At 44.4% G+C, this 21,378-nt stretch overlaps 1 protein-coding gene across 2 annotated transcripts; it reads right to left on the reverse strand.

Moving 5' to 3' along the window:
• Window positions 1–678: 678 nt before the first annotated feature.
• Tgs1 (Trimethylguanosine synthase 1) lies at window positions 679–21,334 on the reverse strand. Of its 2 annotated transcripts, none has more exons than XM_077640376.1 (12): window positions 20,761–21,334; window positions 18,882–18,984; window positions 16,007–16,200; window positions 14,390–15,418; window positions 11,469–12,138; window positions 9,486–9,569; window positions 7,219–7,346; window positions 6,607–6,738; window positions 5,969–6,100; window positions 4,082–4,295; window positions 2,385–2,463; window positions 679–931 (listed from the first exon to the last, which is right to left on the reverse strand). In XM_077640376.1, exons 1-12 carry the CDS (start codon window positions 21,134–21,136, stop codon window positions 824–826), a joined length of 3,249 nt encoding a protein of 1,082 aa, XP_077496502.1. In that variant the 5' UTR covers window positions 21,137–21,334; the 3' UTR covers window positions 679–823. The 2 variants fall into 2 exon arrangements, with proteins under 2 accessions (XP_077496502.1, XP_077496501.1); XM_077640375.1 differs by having other exon boundaries at window positions 11,469–12,141.
• Between the last annotated feature and the right edge of the window lie 44 nt (window positions 21,335–21,378).

Consider the following 21,378-nt stretch of genomic DNA (forward strand, 5'->3'; position numbering starts at 1 on the left):
CGATGAAGCACCTGTCCTCAAACAGAAGGCCTTTTTTGACAAACAGAATTTAATTTACATTAGTCTACTTGGGTAAATGCCTGGTAAAACATATTGGAATAAATTCACCTATGACCGAGTGTCCTAAAATAAAGCCGTCAGATTCCGGACTCCCCGAAAAAAACCTTTCCCACTATTCAAAATTAAACCTCAAGTTATGCACTATAACCATTTGTGAACAGGTTTCACCATATACAGCCAAACCTTAAACACCAAGAAAAACACTCCACAGCCTTCATCCGCTAGCTGATTTATTTTAAAACCTAAGAATACTAGCTAGCAGTAAACTTGCTGCAGCTTTTGTCAGCTGGCTGGCATACCTCAACCCCCAAGGACATGATAATAGTAAAACTGCTGTTGTTAGTCAAACTGACTGACTGCCAGTCTTCCATCTCACGTGGACATACACAATAGACTGAAAATTGCTGTTCTCATCCGCAGACCAAGAGTAACTTAGCAACGCCCAAATAATACTTAGTTTATGCAGTGCAATTTGCTACCGCTGAGTCCCGTGAGGATCAGTTCACAGGATACATAATGCGACTCACTTGCTCCACATCATGCCATACTTAATGAGGAATAAAACAATGAGAACAAAGTTTATTGCTGCTGAGGCAAATGAAACTCGGTCAGTGGATGTAAATGGCGATTCAGACCAGTGCGCAGATTCACCTTCTTAAACAGGTTGCAAAATTTTCACAGCTGCAGCCTCTGGCGAACGCGCTTTGTTGGCTACGTGGATGGCAGCTGCATGTGGAGCATGTTAACGAGCGAAATAGCGAGCTCACTGCGCGATCAAGTCGCCATAGTAAGCGGTGATGGTCTTGATCTTGTTGTTGAGTAGGTTCTGCTCAATCTCGACCTTGCCTCCAGGCCCAGCCAGTTGGGCAAGCTACAGAAAAAAAGACCATGACTCCATTGATATCGCTATGTGATTGTAGCATAGATCATAAGCAGACCTAACAGTTGGCAGACAACCAGTACATGAACACATTTCAAACCCTTATTAAAGCAGAGATAGAAAACTGATCTAGTGGTTGTTATTTCCTTACCTCAAGGTTGAAGTTGAGAAAAGAATGATCCAAGAACACAAAATGAAGGTATCTGCACTCCCTTACAAATACTCAAAGCTCATTTCACAAGTTTTTTTTTTTTTTTACCAACACTTCATTCACATCATCATAGACAGAAGTTTTGGCTGTTCTACACAGCAAAGGACTGCTGGAAGTACCCTGCTTACTGACGCCTTTTGTGAATTCAAGTCCAAAGGTCATTAGGAGCGCTTCACAACACATTAGTGAGTGAATCCAAATAACTACACCTTCAGGTTTTGCATGTTCAAACAAAAAAAATTTACGATGCAGCTAAACTTGTCTTGAAGAGACTGCCAGGTTGTTAAAATTTAATTTTTTCTAGACGACTTGTGGAAGTCATTCACCACTCACTGTTGCTGACAAGGTTTAAAAATCTGAACTTGTAGTAATGCTACAAATGGGGATAGTTGGCTGCGCATCATTCTTAATTTCATCAGCGCGCAGTAAAGATGACGAACTTGTACTCGTTCCGCAACCACCAATGTAAGTATTTAAATTTAGAAATTTTAATTGAAAATTGTGCAAATCTAAGCACACCATTTCCATTCTTTCTTTCTGCCTTTCCTTTCTGAAATTATGGGTGCTTTAACTAGCATGGGCAGTTAGAAATGAAGGAACGGGGCCTCCACTTAAAAACACTTTACACTGCTCTGACCAATTTGAAGGTTCTACCAATTCCGAAAACTGACTACTACTTTAGTTACAGGGGGTCACTATGACTGCACGCTTGCACCAGAGCATATGCCTGGTGTCCTCGGCAAATATGACTACTTAGCAACCTTCCAGAAGTGATATGCAAAAGCTTACACCTCTTGGGGAGCAGCTTTATATTCTCCTGCTTTATCAACAAGTTACGCATGCCAACAAGTAGCTCTAATTGACAGCTTAATGGTCTCTCGAATCACTTCACTAAATACTAATACTGCAATGAGTTGTAATAAGCATTAGACTTTTGTACGCAGAAATAGGAATTCTTAAGAATTCTTGAACTAGGTTCATATTTTACGTGTTATGTGAAACATCTTAAATATAACAGCAGCTAACTAAAACTGCCGTTCAGATATGGCCAGCCAAAAGCAAACCAAAATAAAATGCCAAAAAGTTGTGAAGTGGGTAACATACAAAACTAGAATTAGCACTTCTGCTTTGCTTCAACTAAAAAGACAATTTCTTTCCACAAAAAACACCACATCCGAAACATGGCAACAGCCACCACCACCGACAACAGAAATAGCTGCGAGCGGCACTTGCCTGTTCGGCGTCCGTGTTCCTCGGGACCAGCAGTGCAATGTTGTGGGTTATCTTCCTGCACAGCGCAAATGTCTGGAAGGTGCGCCAGGAGTCAAGGACAGGTGTCCAACAATACAGAAGCCATATCAGTGTGTTCTATTGAGCAAGGTGCACACAAAAAGAAGCGGTGCGAGCAGCCTCGAGGTATGCTACATACTATACGACAAAAAAAAAATAATAATTTAACGAATTTTTACTCGCTAAAGTTACACCTGATATAAGATGCATGCAACAGTGGAAATCTCCAACTTTGCTTCTTTGAAAAACTCTGAATGCTTAGTACAGAAGGGTTTTCGTGTCTCTTCTCTGTTGAAATGTGGCCATTACAGATAAGAGTCGAAACTGCAAACTCGCACTCAGCTGCAGAACAGCTCAGTCACTGAGCCACTACAGTAGTACTCATAAATATATGACACATTTGTATGACATGTTCTAGCAATAGCTGACAAAAATTGCGAAATACAGTACAATAGACAAGCTGAAAAAAGTGATTACTTTTAAAGAAATATATGTCATGCACTGAACATGTACTGCTTTTAAAGAAAGCTTACCTCTCGGCACTGCATCTTTCTAATGGTACCTGCACACTGCCAGCAGTTCATTCGGCCAATGTTCCGATTCCTGCGACAACTGCATCTTGATGGTATATCTTGATGATAAAATGCTTTTAGAAGATTAGTACTGCAGCTCGTAAGCGAAGAGAAGAAACTTTTTGGCTATGGCTTCGGCTCTCGTGCAAATGCAGAGATATCATGGTGCTTTAACTGCAGCCTGACATGTCCAAATGAACAAGTTACTCTCCCAATAATGACAGACCTCAAAGGTTGCTCGTGACTATAGTAGTTTTTGCAGTTTCATGACCCAAGTAACAAGCAACAGAGCAATTGTGTGAAACACATCTCACAAGTGGCAGATGCGTTGCTCCCTTGGCAGTAACTCCAAGAACGCTTTTTACCACAAATGATTACCATGTCTGCTTTGGCCGCTGTAGCCAGTCAGCACAGCTTATCATAGTTCAACCCTCGCAGTGACTGACTTTTGAATATGTGCGTTATTCCCATGCCGTTAACTATTAGTAGTCGTTTACAGACAGTTGAGATTATTATATTAATCATATTCCCATCATTCTGTCGTTCTCACTAATTTCCAAGCAACAATAACGCAAAAAGAATGAGAATGTGGCAGCTAACACACAATTCCATAAAAAATGCTCAAATCAAGAGATTTTTCAAGGGATCACAAGAAACTAGGAGCTTTAAGCCTGGCATCATCAAAAATGAACAAATACATGAACAAATAGAAATGAGGCTGCACAGCATGATTATGCACGATTGCGCAGGCATTGCTGGCACTGCATGTTCCCCAGAAGGAGCATATGCACTGCTGGAGGCCAGCTCTAAGGCTGTCCCCACACATGCACTCCATGGGCACCTAACAACTGTAGACTACAAGTAAACTACTGGGCTATCCCTCTAGCTTTGCAAGCAGCATCGATAGGAGACGTTGACACCTCATAGACATGGAAATGACAGTGTCCACAAGCAGTGCTTCAGACCCACGCAAAATAAATGCACGAATGCTAGAAGCTCTCTTTTTCCAGCTCATCATTTCGTCCATGTAGAAGTAAATCAAACTACAGGCTTCGCAGAAAAGGATATACGTCAGGCTTCACGTCCTTGAGGTCAAACGTCCCCTTCTCCTGGTAAGATGGTCCGCCCCACGGTGGACTCAGGAAGACCACGTCACTGCGCAGCCCTTTTGCGACCTCCAGGAAGTCGCCAACAACAAACTCGATCCTGTCTAGCACCCCGTAGACGGATGCATTGTTGCGGGCCAACTCAATCTTCTTGGGGTCAATGTCCACCGCTATGACTGCACAGGAGACAGCCGCAAGTTGCAGATATGTTTTAACTCACCATGACGGTAAGGTCTCTGCTTGCCAGTGACTTTGTGAATACAAGTACTTGCAACTGCAATAAATAAATTTTGCTTCGGATAATTTCACTCACAGGTTATTTACAAACTTGATTTATAAAACTCAACGACGTGCAACTTGCAACACTATGTCTGTACAGTGGAGTCGCCTTAATTTGATCAAACCTAATTCGAGCCTGATCAGAGTAGTTATCTGGACAAGTTGGTTGCTCAAGACAAAAATTGTAGCACTTGGAAAACAGAGATGGAACGAAGTGGACAACACATACTTTAGCTTTCAACTAACTTTATTCATTCAGTTGAAAAATTAGTGCATGTTTTGTTAACTTCATTTTGTTCCTGTGTTTTCATGCCCCGCAAGTTTTCGTTATTCAAACTGCCAGTTTCTTCAAAGTGAAAGTTTTGTCCCGTCAACATCAAGTGCATTAAAAAGGATCTTGTTAATCCATGCTTGGCATAATTCAAACAAATTTCTTGTTCTCTTCGAGTTCAAATTTCCTGAGAGTCGACTGTATTCTGACAGGCATTAAATCTGCATGCGCGTCTACAACAGCTACATTTTCATAACCCCTTGTGGCAGGTGTTAGTAGTTATCCGATTACTGTGTATCTAAGACGCACTTCCTGAATGCACAGAGACAAAAAGAAGAGGCACTCTATTAAACTGCTCATACACAAGAGAAGACAAGTGAATGGAAGCGGGGTGCTCGTTATGACAATCATGATGGAAGCCAACAGTCACTGAAGCCAAGGAGCATAGGGGATGTTTTCTTTCTCTTTAATTTGTGCTTTAATTTTTCTTTAATGTGGGCAACGAAATTAGCAAATGATGCAGCTCTGGCCAGCTCATAGATAGGTAGGAACAGGCGCACCAAAATGCGACCTCTGGTCTGGGCCTGAGTGAGTTTGGCAATGAGTATGTGCAAGTCTTAATGAATCACAGTCCACATAAGCCTGAGAGTCCAAGAGGGGCTTTTCTCTTCTCTGCAGCTGCCCCAGTAGTGTCTAACTGTGGCCCACATTGCCACCATTCAAAGAGCATGAGCTACCTTACCCCACGTTTGGCATTTCTGAACATGACACAACGAGCCAATACACGAATGCAACAAGAGCATCCGTTTCCAAACATCACACAAGAAACCAAGAGACAAGTGCTACAAAAGCACCCGTTCCCGAATATCACACACAAAGTCAATAGACGAATGCTACAAGAGCTTCCATTTCCGAACATCACACAAAAAGCCTACAGACGAATGCTACAAGAACATCCGTTTCCAAACATCCCACAAAAACGAAATAGAGGAATGCAACAAGAGCATCAAGGAAAGCTGCACTATATCTTCTCAGCAGCATCCAACAACTCATCACTCAGCAGAGAACAAGCCCATGTCCTCGACAAAGTTCAGACTAGCACCGCCTTTCGGATGCTCTGCAGCTTCGGATGGCTAGATATGGCTCAGTGTCCCAACTGTCCGCTGGTCAGGGCAAATAAGCGCACCTTTTCACTGGGCCCTAGAACTGGCCCCTTGAATAAAGCTTTTCCCCCTCCTTCTTGGCTCTTGGACGGTACAGACATGTTAAGGCCCTTCGAATCATATTTTGCTGACTCACCATGGCGGCTGGACAGAGCAAACTGGATGCTGTTTCCACCGGCCCCACAGAAAGCATCAATGATGACGTCAGCTTTGCAGCGCATAGCGATGTGCTTGGCAATGGCTTCGGGTGTAACGGAGAACCAGGACTCTGCAGAGGGCAATGGCAAACACAACGGTTACTGCATGCTCAAAACCATGTGCATGTGCTGTAGTAGAAGGCAACCCTTTAGTTTGCGCTTAACATAGGAGAAAAATTAGAACTTGCTCCGACAACAACCACAAACTAGCAACCAAGTACAACCAAATAAAAAAATCAAACTAAGGCTCCTTTCAAGGAAATACGCTCAAAGGCAAAAGGTCATTGACCAGAACCAAGTTTTCTTCAACTAAAAATGTTTGAGATAGCTGAAAGGTTTTCCTTTGTAGCACTTTTGCCTGCATCCACAAGTGTTACCGCATTGGTGATGTACTTGTGTATGCCCGTGTCTCTTTTCTGTCTGTATCATCACCCACCAAATCCTTTTTTCCGCCTGCCTTCCCCCCAACGCATAGAAGCAAGCCAGAGAGAATCAAAGCTTAGGGCACCCTCTGTGCCAATAGGTGTTAACGGCAGTTGTTCCATTGCTCAGACACCACAGTGCCATGCAAGCTCACCTTCATCCAGCTGAATGCCCTTATCGAACTTGGAGAAGAGCCTATATCGCTGTGCCCAGTACTTGGCCAGGTGAGGCTTCTCTTGGACAGGGCACGGCATTGCTGTGTCACAGGTGTCTGCAGCCAAAAACCCTGCAGCAGCCAAAACGATGGTAAGGCCTGCTAAGTCAGACGAATTTCTACCTCTGTGCAGTGACCGATGTCTGGCATTCAGTACTGCAAGAAGGCTAGCAAAAGATTAAAAAGAAGAAAAAAGAGACATTATTTTTTACTACACCACTGCCCCATTGACACTTCACTTTTGTATAGAAGCTGCTGTTTGCTGCTAGCTTTATTAAACTGTTTCAAGATCATCTTGGTGCCCATACTTTCTAAACCTTGCGTAAAATTTTTATTTTGGCGAGCTCACGCAAGCCAATCACCTAAAATGTTCGAATATGTGATGGGACGTGCATGATCTATTCTGCGACTAGAACCATGATGCGAGAACAGCAAAATGGCACATAGTGATGCTCGTGAAAGCAAAGTATGAGAAAAAAAAAAGGCAAGATACGATTCCACATCATCAAGCTAGCTACACATGGAGGCAGCAGAGCAATGAGTGGCACGTACCTGTGGCCAGTTCTTGGGGTGGCTGATCTGTCGTGTTGTGGAAACTGTGCCCCTGCTTGCGCAGCTTCTTGCGCTTTTTCTTGTTCAGTACATGGGACTTGGCTGCGCCTGGTCCCAGCTTGATGCCCCTGGAAACAAGACCCACACAGATGCTAATTTAATCCACACCAGGCAAGTGGTCACAGAGGTAGTGATGACAGCGATATCAGGGGTGAAACTGACAAACTGTAGCTTGCAGCAACCTTGGGAGCAGGAAAAACTACACATTGCAGCAGGTTTGGGGCAGGCAAAACTAAGTTTTAGAGCAGGCTAGAAGCACCTACAGCACTGTTTCTTGTAACTTTAAAGTAGCAGAAACTGTGCTTTGGAGAAGTGTATAGATCAGCTCATACATTTACAGCATGAACAGCCTTTAAACTGTGTCCGTAGCGTGGGGGAATATAATCCATATGTGCCCTCACAAGGTTCATGACAGGTAAAACACATACTGCAACAAGTTTCCCGTAATCGCATCAATCTCCTCAAGGGCTGCTAGAGATAACAGATACTATCAAGGTTGACTGACTATTACATGTGTCTTCTGCACTTTGGCAGCAAGGTTTCTTACCGCCACCGACGGGCCGCAGCCAACTTCAGGCACAAGTTTGCACAGCGTTTGATATGACGGACGATTGAACGCCATCATGTGAGTAACATTTTTTTCCCACAGCCGCGCCTCCATATTTTCCTTGCGCTGTGAATGATTTAAGTCTTCATCTTACCAGCAAAAAGAAAAAAAATGCCTGGCCGTGCCCTCTGACGCAGGGTATAGCACTTAGTAATGCCCCTAATGTGCCACAAGAATTTTGTACAGTGCTGAGAGATAATTGCAAATCCCATATTGACGTGAGGCATTTTCTTATCGTCACCGGTATTTCACCTACTGTGTGCGAGGCCCTTCCATATATGCGCCCTTATGCTATTGTGTATGGCAGGTTTTTAGCGAACACTTTTTTTTTACCACACGCATGTCATAACACTCCAATAATGCTCTATTTCGCTGGGCATAAACTGAGCACCTTGACTCGAATGCACTTGCGAAAGTACGAACATCCAAAAACGAGGCAAGCAACTCGTGTCCGTCGACAGGACTTACTAAATTCAGAAAACATTCCATCATTTCTACTTGCGTCAACAATTTTAACTAATGTGAACACAACATTTGCTATTTGTCTCTGTAGTTACAAAATAACAGAGCAAGTGAGCAGATCTAAGGCTGCACGCTTGCACCAAATGCAGCTGCACTCATAACACCACCACTGCTTTTTCACTTATGCCATTTGAGTTGCACTGATTAAAGTAACAAAATGGTACCCATTTCTCGCCATTTTGTTACGAGTCCCATCCTGCCTCCATACAATGGCAGTTGCCATTGGCCATGGAGAAAGAAAAGGAGAGAGGCCCTGAAGTCACTTTTGGTGAAGCTGGAACCACAGCCATCCCATGACAGCTACAACACCGTTACTAAAAGTGCATGAACAAAAAGGCTGCCACTTGTTAACCAGGCATGGAAGAGAGTACGGTCCCTACAGGAAGTGTTTGCACAAGTTCTCCGCATTCTCTATCTCACCCTTTCTTGCTTGCCTTTCTCTGGGACCGCCAGGAGGCACCAAAGCTGTCCCTGCCGCAGCAACTACAACTCAGTTAGTGGCCATTGTTAAGAACGCCCGGACAAGATGACCTCCAGACCCATGTCACATCCACCACCGTCTTTTCACAGGCTGTGGTTACCGTGGTATCGGAAGGGAATCTGCCATCCTGTCCTTCTTTCGTGCCCCTGGCTACTACACACGGTACAGGAAAATCTCAATGATGCGATCACGGATGATACGAATTTCGGTAATGCCCAAGCATTTTTTTCTTGTGCGCGGGGTTTCCTGCATGGCGGAGAATGACGCCAATAATAAAGGCACAATTTCACCTCTATGGTGCAGGTTGGCACCAAGAAATCCCTATTGCACAGAATGACGCAAATGGCACAGCAGTTCCACCCCTGCGATACGTAGTCATGCTTCCAGGAGTAACAGTAATAAGAAGATTGGTCAAGGTGAGAACAGCAACATTATTAATAAAAATGGGCCAGCAATATAGTGCAGCAAACACTAATGCTGCTGGAGTGACCAGCCAGTCACTGAAATGCTTCACACTGCTTGAATGCCGAAGCACTACTCTGATCAAAAAACAAAAGGTGATGCATGTGTTAAACCAGGGAATGAAAAATAGCTTACTTCAGGTTTTCTTTGAGTGATATCCCATAAGAGATGAGGGCCCTGAATGCGTCCTCTTCGTCAGAGTTGATGTCATCTTCATGACTGCAAGTAAGCAGCGCTGTTAGCTAGTGCAACCAGCAGTACCTTCGATAACAACGTATGCACATGGACAGTCAGGACACGGTGTAGATTCTTGTGGGGTATTTCAAACTTTGGTCTACACGAAAGCTCTTCATATGCAACGTAAAAGCAGAGAGGGAAGTTTACTATTTTTGGAGCACTGAAGAAAGCCATGTAAGGTGTATACTTTGGGAAAAACACGGACCAATCTGGATGTTTCCTGCTAGCAAATCCTCAAAACTAAGATCTATGTCTCCCAAAGCAAGTTTTATTATACCTTCCCCTTGGACGGATACTGGAGTAATGTATGGTACGCAACTCTCTTGAGAATTACCTGCGCTGGTAAAAAAGCAGGGCACATTTATGCACCGCTACCTAAATCAAGAGAACTGATTACTTTTTTCGTCTGTTGGACAGCAATTGTTCTAAAAAATGCTGTTAAAGTACCATCCGGCACTAAAATTAGTAAAAGCTCATAGTCAAAAGTCACCTATGAACCAATTGTGAAAGCCATTACTGAAACTTATTTCTCCACAGCTTAATTTCATCACGTTTACCTAAATGACAGGTACACAACTTATTACTGCCTGCAAACAGCAATACACAACGTCAGTGCTCTGAAAAGGCCAAGAAATGAAACCTGTAACACAAATGTTGGTCACAGCTGCATCAAGCTCATACAATTGATGCACCAAATTATGCTTTTGCTAGGAACTGTGGACAGCAACAATCAGTACTTTTGGCAAGACACCAACGAATGTTCAGGGAAGTAAAAATGAAAATTGGTTTTTGAGGAAAGGAAATGGCGCAGTATCTGTCTGACATATCAGCAGACAATTGAACCACTGCACAGCACCATAAGGGAAGGGATAAAGGAGGGAGTGAAAGAAGAAAGGAAGAAGGAGGTGGGGCTATGGAATAATTTCGACCACATGGGCATCTTTAACGTGCACTGACATTGCACAGCACACGTGCACTGACATCGCATAGCACACGGGTGGCCGCCGCGGTCGGGTTCAAGTTCAGGGGAGTGACAATTTACTTTCTAAGCTTTTTTTTTTTTTTTTGCACTGAAAATTATTACCATCCAGGGGAGCGACAATTTACTTTCAAGGATGCTAATCATTTTCAGTGCAAAAAAAAAGCTTAGCTTCTAAAGAATTCCATTCCACAACAAATGTTACAAACATTTTGAAAAATGTTTTTGGGGTGAATTTGTTTATCTCACGACACAATTACGGCTTTTTTTTTTCTACCTGTTTCAGTGCAAATTAATAATTTAAAATTTTCCCACTTTGTGGCCTCAATCGAGGCAGTTTCTAGGAGCAATGTTTAATGTGGGAAGTCATAAGCTGCATGCCCATCGATATTCGCTCTGCACTTGCTGAAATACAAAATCTTTAGCTTGTTTTTGGTCATTTCAGACAAATAATGATCCAAGCTGTCACACAGTCACCAGTTTAGCCGATCAATGCACACCAGACAGGTTTCGTAACAGTACTCATTACAGTTTTTCCCTGCATAACGAACCTTCCCCAAAATTGATGTCAGCTTTCCTGGAAAGAAAGTGGGTTCATTACGCGAGTAAAGAAGGGATTCCCTTTAATGCCCCCAATGGCTTATGTGAGACCAGATGCGCATTAATAAAAGCAGAGTAATGAGAGCAAAGCTACTCAAGTTCTCAGCCCAAAAGCATAACACAGGCTGTTCAAAAGAAAGGCATTCTAGTAAAAGATATTTGCAAACATCTGGGAGACAACCGCAGTGTTAAAAATCAAAGCAGTAGGCATGCTTGATTGATGGCTTCTCTCTCATGCTTTTTAGTGGAAGTTAGAGTGTAAGCATTACGCACAGCTTATGCAAAGTGCAAAAATGATTCACCTCTTCTTTATCTTCACAGGCCTTTCATCTGGCGGCTCGTCGCCATCGTCACTGCTACCAGTTTTTGTGTTTCCGCCACCAGTACTGTTTGTTGAAGCACTGGCACCACCAGAAGAACCAGCTGCACCATCACCACTGGCGCACTGTGTTTCATGCGAGTCTGACGACGTACTGTGAACGCTGTTCTTGGAACCCGACGGGCACTGCCGCACACCGACAGACTTCTGTCCATTGCTTTGTGGCAATGCAGAGTTATCCGCGATCTCCGTGCCAACACACTCTTCAATGCACCTCTCACTTTTCGTCTCGACACCGGTTAGTTCTTCACTGATGACACGTTGATACTTCTCAAATTCAAGTCCACAAACTCGAATGCAGTGGGTGTTCCATAGTTTCTGCCACAAGCTCACTTCTCCAGGTGGTTCGGAATCGACGTTACGCAGAGCGGTTGGGATGTTGTCCGCTCTGGGCGAGGAACGGTACCTCTGAAGACATTCGTTAGGGTCTGGCAGTGTCTTGTCGAGTTTCACTGTTTTCAAAAACAGGGGTTCCAAGAACTCAGGGTAGGTTTCAGTCCACGAGTTCCACACGAGGCTCCTCCCATTGCAAAGCCAGTATTCATCCCAGCTTGGTGTTTCTCCTTGCTCCGATTTTGACAGCTGCTTGGAAGCTGCTTGAAGTTAACACATCCCATGTCAAATGCACCAGAAAAAAAATTTCTAAATACTGAGCATAAGTGCAAGAATGGTACACACTGAAATCAGTAGGTTCACACCTTGTGGCACCATGCAAGAAACTCAGCAGCGCACACCTAGCTAAACTTGGTGCCATACAAAGAAGGTTAGGAATACACAGCTAGCTCTACCTGGTGCTAGCCAAAGAAGCTGCCATCTTCAATCTGATGTGACTGCTGCACTCCTATTAGATTTGTTAAATCTACAACCGTTGTTGTCTTAATAATACCAGCTACCACATGGGACCTTGCTCACAATAGGAAGAGAAGAACTGGGTACTGAAGAACTGGAAGAACTGGTGGGGGTGTTGAGACTTGATGGTACCCATAAAAGGTGGCGTCCTCATGCAACCTGGCAGGTTGTAGTTAAATTACTGATTAGTCACGCGAGGTTGTTCGAGACAACATGGATCGCACATGTCCCACTGGTTGCAGCACCTGAAATCCGAGGGCAGTGGCGCACCGCTTAACCGCTATACTACTGCATCAGGAGTAGTATGAGGACTTTCAGGGATTTGCAGATATTAAGTAGAGAAAGACCAATTCTGCACATATGGGTATTAACCCATTAGCTATCATGTCATACCCTTAAGGTGGAGCACGAGCCGTGGTATGGTGGCGACTGCCTTCACGAAGTTAGCTTGCTGATCAGAAGGGGTGTGGCGGTGTTGCAGCGGCGGCTACATAGAGCCATGCAAAGGTAGAACTGCCAGCTGCGAGGCATTGGGTTACATCAAGCCGCAGCAACTGCATTCACAAAGTGAGCAAGTGGGCTTACGCCTTCTCGTACGTAAGCAGTCTTAAGTGCGTCTGCAGATTTTTACTTTTATGAATGACACGATCCAACCACACAAGACAAGCTTTAAAGAAATTCCCAACTAAATTAACCTTCCCTGATGCAATACCAACAGCCCTAAACGGCACGCAGATTTTCAAGTTTTTATTGGAATTTCCAATTTCAGGCAGAGATTTTCAAATGGTTCTGTGTCATACGGCAGCTGTCAGTTTCCTTCACCCCTTCACAATTCCACCTTTTGTATACTGTGTTTATTAACGTAATTTGTATCCGTGTGTAATCTGTGAACCCCTAACTTATTAACCCCATTTATAAAAGAAACTTTTATTTGTGTATTCAGTAAGGGGCCGAACTTCGTGCCATTTAACTGGCTCGCTAGTGCTAACAGTCGCTTTCCTGGGGAAACAACTGCGAAGTGCGAACTTTCCGCAATCTCCGGCATGCGCTGGAACTCAAAACTGCCAAACTGTTTGCTGTTCGGTATGCCACTAGTCAGCCGGACTGCATGCCAACAGCACAGATTTATTGCCTTTCATCTCCATTCGCTTTCGACTGCTGGCTTTGCGACTGTATCGTGGATCGTTTGCTTTCAGCTGCGCACATGCGCTCATGCCATCCCATGGGGAACTACATAGCGTGGGGCGTGGCTAGAACGGAGTACGCGTCGACTCTTATTTGGAGTCAGCTACGGTATATTTTTGGCCAGCGAGGGATGCGCGTTGGGGTTCGGTGTACAGGTGGCAACACACTGTATATATTGAGCATTATGACCTTTGTAGATTTTTTAGTATGTTTGCAAAATCTTTGCTTAATTTGCAGACCCCCTTTTTGAAGCCTTAATTTAAAGAAAAAAAGTGTGTACATTATGCAAGTAAGTATGGTATTCACCACGATGATGGGGTACATAAAATACGGCAATGATAGGAGTGCAACAAAACACACCGTGCTCATAAGAGCAAGCCTAAATAGTAAAGCACAGTCAGCAACATTACAACATGTACGCCTAGCCTCTTGCCACCAAGTACAGAACAAAGCATTATATCTTTTTATTTACTGATTACTACATTTGCTTCTAGCACAGTGGCGTCAATCAATAATGAACATTTCCATTACTTTGTTTGTAAAAACATAAATTCTTGCCAATATATAATGTGCATCAAAATGAATGCCCTTTCAAATTTTCATTAAATTCTTTGGCAAGAAAAATGCATTCATTATGCGAGTAAAAACAGCGCTCTTTTTTTTAAAAGCAACGGGCACACGAAGGTCTTTTACGCTATGGTACTAAATCGACAGAAATTTTAGTGTGCCTTTGATTGCCCAGTGGCCCCCCATCTGGAAGATTACTGAAGCACAAACCGTAAGAAGTATAGTACTGAAAGGAATGCGTACATTTTTTCTTCTTCTTTGGTCTTTTCTGCTTGCCAGGTGCTGAAGCGAACTGTACAGGCAAGCCCATTTGTTTCATCAGCTTCACATCACACTCGTCCTCAGATAGGGTGCTGCTTTCCCCGTTGATCGCACCATCACCTGGCACAGGCAAGTCACCATGCATGTCCTTGTTAACACTGCCACTATTAGTGGCCACGCTTTTACCGCCGTCCTCATAACCTGCAGCTTCTAGGCGAACTGTATCACAGATACCTCCACCACTGTTACTGCCATTGACGTTACAATGAGGTGGTGAAGCACTGTTAATATCCTTAAGGTTTGCCTGCCCTGTTTCTGTAAGTCTGGATGCAAGCAACTCTGGTTGATCACTATTTGCCATAGGAGTCTCTCCTTGCCCAGGTTCCAAATACTGCGTGCAATCACCGCTCTTGCTGTTTTTGCCAAACAAGCTGTAGTAATGATTGTACACTTCGACGTAATGGTTATCCCAAACTTCCCTCCACAATTCGTCATCCGTCTTGTCAGTAGCAGCTCCATCTTGACCGGATTTTGGATGACCTCCATCCAACGTTCCACTAGCAGGGTTGCTGCGAAGTGGCGGCTGACGTTCATCTTGTCTGCCGTCGCCTGTAGTACAGCACGCATCATCGCTTTGTGACTGGTCAGGCTGGAAAGCTCCTTCGCCGCTTCTCACCGCATCTGCTTCAGCACAGCTTTCCACTACCTTACCAGAAGAAACATGAATCAAATTTGCATTTCCGGAACATCCTCCTGCCTCTGCACCTTCTAGCACATTGCATGCACAATCTTCTTCCAAGGCTGGCTTGATGAGCTGGTCATTTGGTTCCGCTGCATCTTTTTCTAAGTACTCTGGGGCGATGTACTCGCCATACCGGCGCACCCAGGACTGCCAGACGAGGTTGTCACCATTCTTCTCCCAAAAGTTTTCCCAGTCACCCACGAAAGCCAGCGAGCCGCGATCTTCTTCAGGCAACGTGTAGCACAGGTCTTCATGTTCTTCCATGGCATCTGTGAATGAGAAGAGCAAGAAGAGAAATGCAGAACTGCTCACAGGATCCGTGGCCAGTTGACTGCTCAAACCTATAAACGCCAGTAAGGGCCACGCCCGTGTATTGGTCGCACCCTTTTTTCCCATAGGAAACATTAAAAAAACAAAAAGGATCTTTGTAAGGGCTGCACTCAACCTTTCCATGACACACGTGGAAATAGCCTTCGAAATGCGAACCCACAAAATGTAACATAAAATAACATGATGGCTTGTAAAAAACCTCCTTAATTCTGAATCCAAGGAATCGGAAGAAATGCCATCATTCTGAAGGTCGATTTATAAAATGTCCCCACCCAAAAAAAAAACACTGAAAATACGGTAAAGCCTTGTGATGCGACTCCATTAAGCCCTTGATGAGCGTCCCGTTTCGGCGTGCTGGAAGAACAACGCTAATGTAAACGAGGGGGGAACGCACATTGGCGTCGGAGCAGTGAGACTGCTCGCAGCAGGCACCCGTGCATGATTCCGTGATTCAAAGAACGCGGAATGAAGCCTGCAGTCATCTACACAAAAAGAGAGGCTATTGCAAAACCAGTCCTCTTTCTCACCGCAGGCGTCGCGTCTGCTCCTTCCGCCGTCGCGCCTGGCAGATGTGAAGGAAGATGGGAGGCCCATCTCGGCCATGAGGGCTACCTCCTGCTCCAGAATATGCTGCTTCTCAAGCTCCTCCTCGTCCTCAACGTTGTCACCCTCCGTGCCCACAACAGAATCCTCATATCGCGGCCCCACGACATCGCAGTCCCTGCGATACAAAAAAAAGAAAAAAAAAAGACAATACTTTGTTCATAACGACAGTGACAGCTGGCATATGACACGTTACGAAGTGCCAAATCCCCATTTGCCAAAATTTAAGAAACACCAAAAAACTACCTCCGGGCCGTGGCCAAATTTCACGCCGCAAACATTATTTCAAAGAAAAAACGCAAAACCATTGTTTGGTGTCCCTCCATTTTAAGCGTCGATTGCATTAAGCTTACCAGTGGGAAAAGGAAGCGACATTGGCAAGAGAGAAGAAAGAACTGAATGTTTGACACTCGCCACCATACTAACCGATGAAAATGACAAGCGGCGTGGTACCCTCGTGTTTACCATGCAGCAAATGGCATCCAATCGATAACGAAATTTTTCTGAGTCGCCTACTATGTGCGGCCCACTCTTTTTCGCGATAAGTACCAGTCATCACATTCATACTAAACGATTTTTTCAAAGTTCCAGCTTCATCGAACAAATGCTTCTCATTATTCTTACAGTCAATTCTTTTCAAACAGGCATTAACATTATTTTTTGTTTATGATGTCAAACATTTAATTGTTTCAAATATGGGTCATTCCACGCCAAACATTTGAGACGTTGCACTCGACCATCTCCCATTTGTTCAAAAAAATATATGGAAACTTTCGCAACGCGGGTAATCTAAGACTAAAATATCTTTTCCGAAAAAATTTATTCGTGAGGTGAGCTCGGTTTGAATGTTTCAAAGATGCGTGAAACCAGGCACTGCTCAATAACTGCTAAAAAAAACATATTTTTAGAAAACACTCCAAAAATGTGTTAATAACATTTGCACAGATTCTGGCTTTCGATATGATTCAGATCATGTATTTTTGGACAGTATATAAAAAAATGCAAAAACTATACCATTTTGACATTTTTTTTTAAACATCAACTTCCTCTCAAGAATTAAGAAATGACAACCTTGCTTCCCAAGATGTCTATTACCTAAAAGAATGTTACAGCTGATGGAACTGAATATGTCGAAGTGAAACAAAATATTGAAGTTGCAGAAAAGTGCATTTTGAAACAGAAACACCGATTTATTTCACCCTGAGGTGATCCAAGTAAAAAAACAAACAATGACAGGTTTAGTAGAACAGTGTATTGCCTTTCATTTCTAAAGTTTTAATCGAAGTGATTTTTGTTTAAAGAGAGAAAAAAATTTTTAAAGTTGAACTTCGCGCCGAAAGTTGTGTCATCTCTTTGCACCTCTTCACCGCAGAGCACAGCATCGTCAACACTGTGGCCAGGCGAAATGTACAGTTCTCGTTCCTAAGTGAAGTTTCCATTGCAGGCAGGCATCAGAACATTGTGTAGTAGAACGGTTATTCGTGAGAAAAGATTTTCATAGCGTTGTCCAGGCAGCATATGCACCAGTGAGATTGTTATTGTGAACATGTTGTGCACTCAGTCATTGTTGTCACAGCCATGGCAGACGTGTGGAGAACACGAGAAGCAGGCGACACTGAGCGCAGGTACCGCGGTCGGGGTATGTTCGGTCATTTGAGAGCGAGACAACTCCGCACGATCAGGCGCTCGCCGCCAGCATGTCTGGCGTTACCCGAAGCCATGGTGAGGACTTCGCTCTGTCACGTGTGCACCGAGGCACACGCTCTCCGTGATCTTATTCGGACATAAATAAACGACTGGCGCTATGGTTGACGTGCTGGCTGGTCGTTGGGGTCCACCCGAGACTGCACATTGAATACCCTCATTTTTCTGCTCCTGACTGCCTGGCGTCATAACGGCTCTGTTTGAAAGTGAAAACAATCTTGCTTATCGCATACCTCCCGTGAATGTCATGCGATATTTACCTTAGCTCCAGCCCTAAATATGCACGACTGCGAGTGAGGGCACGAGGTTGTGGCAATTTGGCCATTAATGTGTCATGCCAAATGCTGTGCTCTGCGGTGAAGAAGCTCTCAGAGATGACGCAATGTGCGGCGCGAGAGTTCAACTTGAAAACTTTTTTTCTCACTTAAAAAACAAAAATCACTCGATGAAAACTTCAGAAGTGAAAGGCAGTTCTACTAAACTTGCCATCATTTTTTTTTCACTTGAACCACCGCAGGGTGAAATAAATGGGTGTTTATAGTTCAAAGTGCACTTTTCAGCAACTTCAGTATCTTGTTCCACTTCGACTCATATTCAGTTCCATCAGCTGTAACATTTTCTATAGGCAATAGACATCTAGGAAAGCAAGATGGCCATTTCTTAATTTCCAAGAGAAAGTTAATGTTCTTTTAAAGAATGCCAAAATAGTATAATTTTTACATTTTATTTAAATTCTGAAAATATATTTGTATCGTTCAAAAACATATGATCTGAGCCATACCGAAAGCTAGAATCTGCGCAAATGTCATTAAATTTTGTGGAGTGTTTTCTAAAAATTTATATTTTTTATCGATTACTGAGCGGTGCCTGGTTTCACACCTTTTCGAAGCGTTCAATCTGAGCTCGCCTCACGAATAAATTTTTTCGGAAAAAAATATTTTAGGCTTAGATTACGCACATTGCGATAAGTTTCCACGAATTTTTTTTAACAAGTCGGAAGTGGTCGAGCGCAACGTCTTGAACATTTGGCGTGGAATGACCCTATGCAACTTTCACTCGCCGCAGCGATTAAAAACTCACAAACCAAATACGTACCAGCTGTAGGACCTTGAAAGTAGGCATTTGGTATCTCCAGAAGGGAAAGAAAAATCCAGTATCCGAAGCCAGTAGTCTGGATGGTTTGCCCCACACAGCCAGCCTGCATAACCATGATGTAAGTACAGCCCTCTAATTCCCAGGAATAACCTAGTATCTGCCCAAGATTGCCTTTCCAAAAATGCACTTTTTCACTGCAAGCAGGTAAAAACTGAAGCATCATGTGGATATCAATAGACACTTCAGACCAATCACAGAAGGGTTCTTTTAATTATTTACTAACATTTTAACAACCACCACCCCATCAACCTTTCTTCTGTGGCCAAAGAGCACCATGACACAAGGTATTTTCGGATACTCAAAGTGGGGTCAAAGACCCATTGAGCATTTCACCCCAAATAAGCCGAGCACCAGGCCAGGGGAAAGTTTGTACTCACTGTATCACCGGTGGATACCCGGCGGCACTGGGGATCGAACCCCGCACCTCCCGCATGCGAGGCGGATGCTCAACCACTTGGCCACCGCTGTGGTGCAAGGGCCCTATTTCTACAGCCTTAATTACTGCCCCCAAATTTCAGAAAATATAAAACAAAACAGCATGCACTACATGCAAACAAAATGAAACTGCAAGCGAAATGCAACTCATGTCACCCAAAAGATCATATATGAAGGAACCAGTTTGCATGTGCTAAGCGAGACACAACAATGTTTTTACTTCTGTGTTAAGAAAACATTGTTGCCACAGCATTGTTGCACAGCAACTGCCACATAAGCCAATCCTACCAATGAAGAAGAAGATGTTCAAAGTGCTGATTGTTAATTACATAAGGTGGCAGTGCTCCTTGACACTCAAAACTCAGCCTTCAAAAGGAACACCACAATTTTGAGACCTGTCTCATCACATGCCTGACCATAGCAGTTATTTAGTGGCTACGGCATTCTGCAGTTGGGCATAAAAAAGCAGGATGGAATCCTGGCCATATGTCAATGCATATCAATGGCTGCGTGTCGATGGAAGTGAAATGCAAAAATGCCCGTGTGCTGTGTGATGAAAGTGCACATTAAGAAGCCCAGTACCCACCATAGCGTCTCTCATAGCCTTGAAGCTTTTAGGTGATAAACCCCACATAACACTACCACGTGCCTGAAATTTTGAGAATGCACTGAGAACGCACAATTGAAAACTTGAATTTGCATCGGCGTACATGCCACTAAGAAAGTAGTAGAGCTAACACCAAAATAAAGCACAAAGAACTTAGCACGGCACTAACTTCACATCAGCACCCCAACCAATGCTAATTAATATGCCATAAGTTTTTCTGCCCATATTATCTTTTCTGCAAAATTCATCAGTCACTGTAAGTATAATTAGCTGTCAGTTGTTATCAAAGCTGCAAACGTATTCCGTTACTTTATATGCCAAACTAGCACCAGGCACCCACAAAGCACTGTGTTATAGAGGGAAATTCGCTAAATCCGATAACACACCTAGCGCCTTAACATTTAAAAATTGGTTTTGGGGGAAAGGAAATGGCGCAGTATCTGTCTCACATATGGGCTGACGACTGAACCACGCCATAGGGGAAGGGACAAAGGAGGGACTAAGAGAAGAAAGGAAGAAAGAGGTGCCCTAGTGGAGGGCTCCGGAATAATTTCGACCACCTGGGGATCTTTAACGTGCACTGACATCGCACAGCACACGGGCGCCTTAGCATTTCACGCCCATAGAAACGCGGCCGCCGAGGTCGGGTTCGAACCCGGGTATTCCGGACCAGTAGCCGAGCGCCCTAACCACTGAGCCACCGCGGCCTGCTGCTGGCACCAGGCACCCACAAAGCACTGCGTTATAGTGAGAAATTCGCTACATCCGATAACACACCTAGCGCCTCGCCGCCGCAGCGTCCGCGGTGAAGAGAATGTTCGGCCAGCGGCTCGACGCAGAAGGCCGGTTCACCGGAGCACTTGAGGTCCCGCGCGCCAACGACTTTGTCGCGGGCCTCGGCGTCGGTGAATCGGATCAGCCAGATATGCTCGCAGTCGTACGGCCCCATTATGGTGAAGCGCGAAGGGCCCGCGAGGTGCTCGATGCCGGCTAGCACCGCTGTAGCGTCATAAGGCTTCGCCGCGCGACTCAGGAACATGAGAGCCGCGAGGTGGATGTCTTTGCACGTTGACAGGTCGGGCATGACGTACTGGTCGCTGCACTGAATTCGCGCACAACCGGCCGGTGGGATGCGATGCTCAGTGGGAATCATCACAACAGCGAGAATATCACCGTCTTCGATGAATGAGCAAAGCTCATTCGCGGGGGCACTGGCGTTGATGGCGCAATACACCAGTGGCGCGAAACCGCAAGTCTCGACGAAAGAAACGTGCAGCTGCGCGCAACAGGCGCACGCCGTCTCCAATACGCATACGTTTCTCTTGCGCTTGTCAACAAACCGAAACACTCTGTCGAATCACGTGCAGCGCGCATTGACACGACTCCGCATTCAGC

This window comes from Amblyomma americanum, chromosome 10, assembly GCF_052857255.1.
Source record: "Amblyomma americanum isolate KBUSLIRL-KWMA chromosome 10, ASM5285725v1, whole genome shotgun sequence".
Taxonomy (NCBI): domain Eukaryota; kingdom Metazoa; phylum Arthropoda; class Arachnida; order Ixodida; family Ixodidae; genus Amblyomma; species Amblyomma americanum.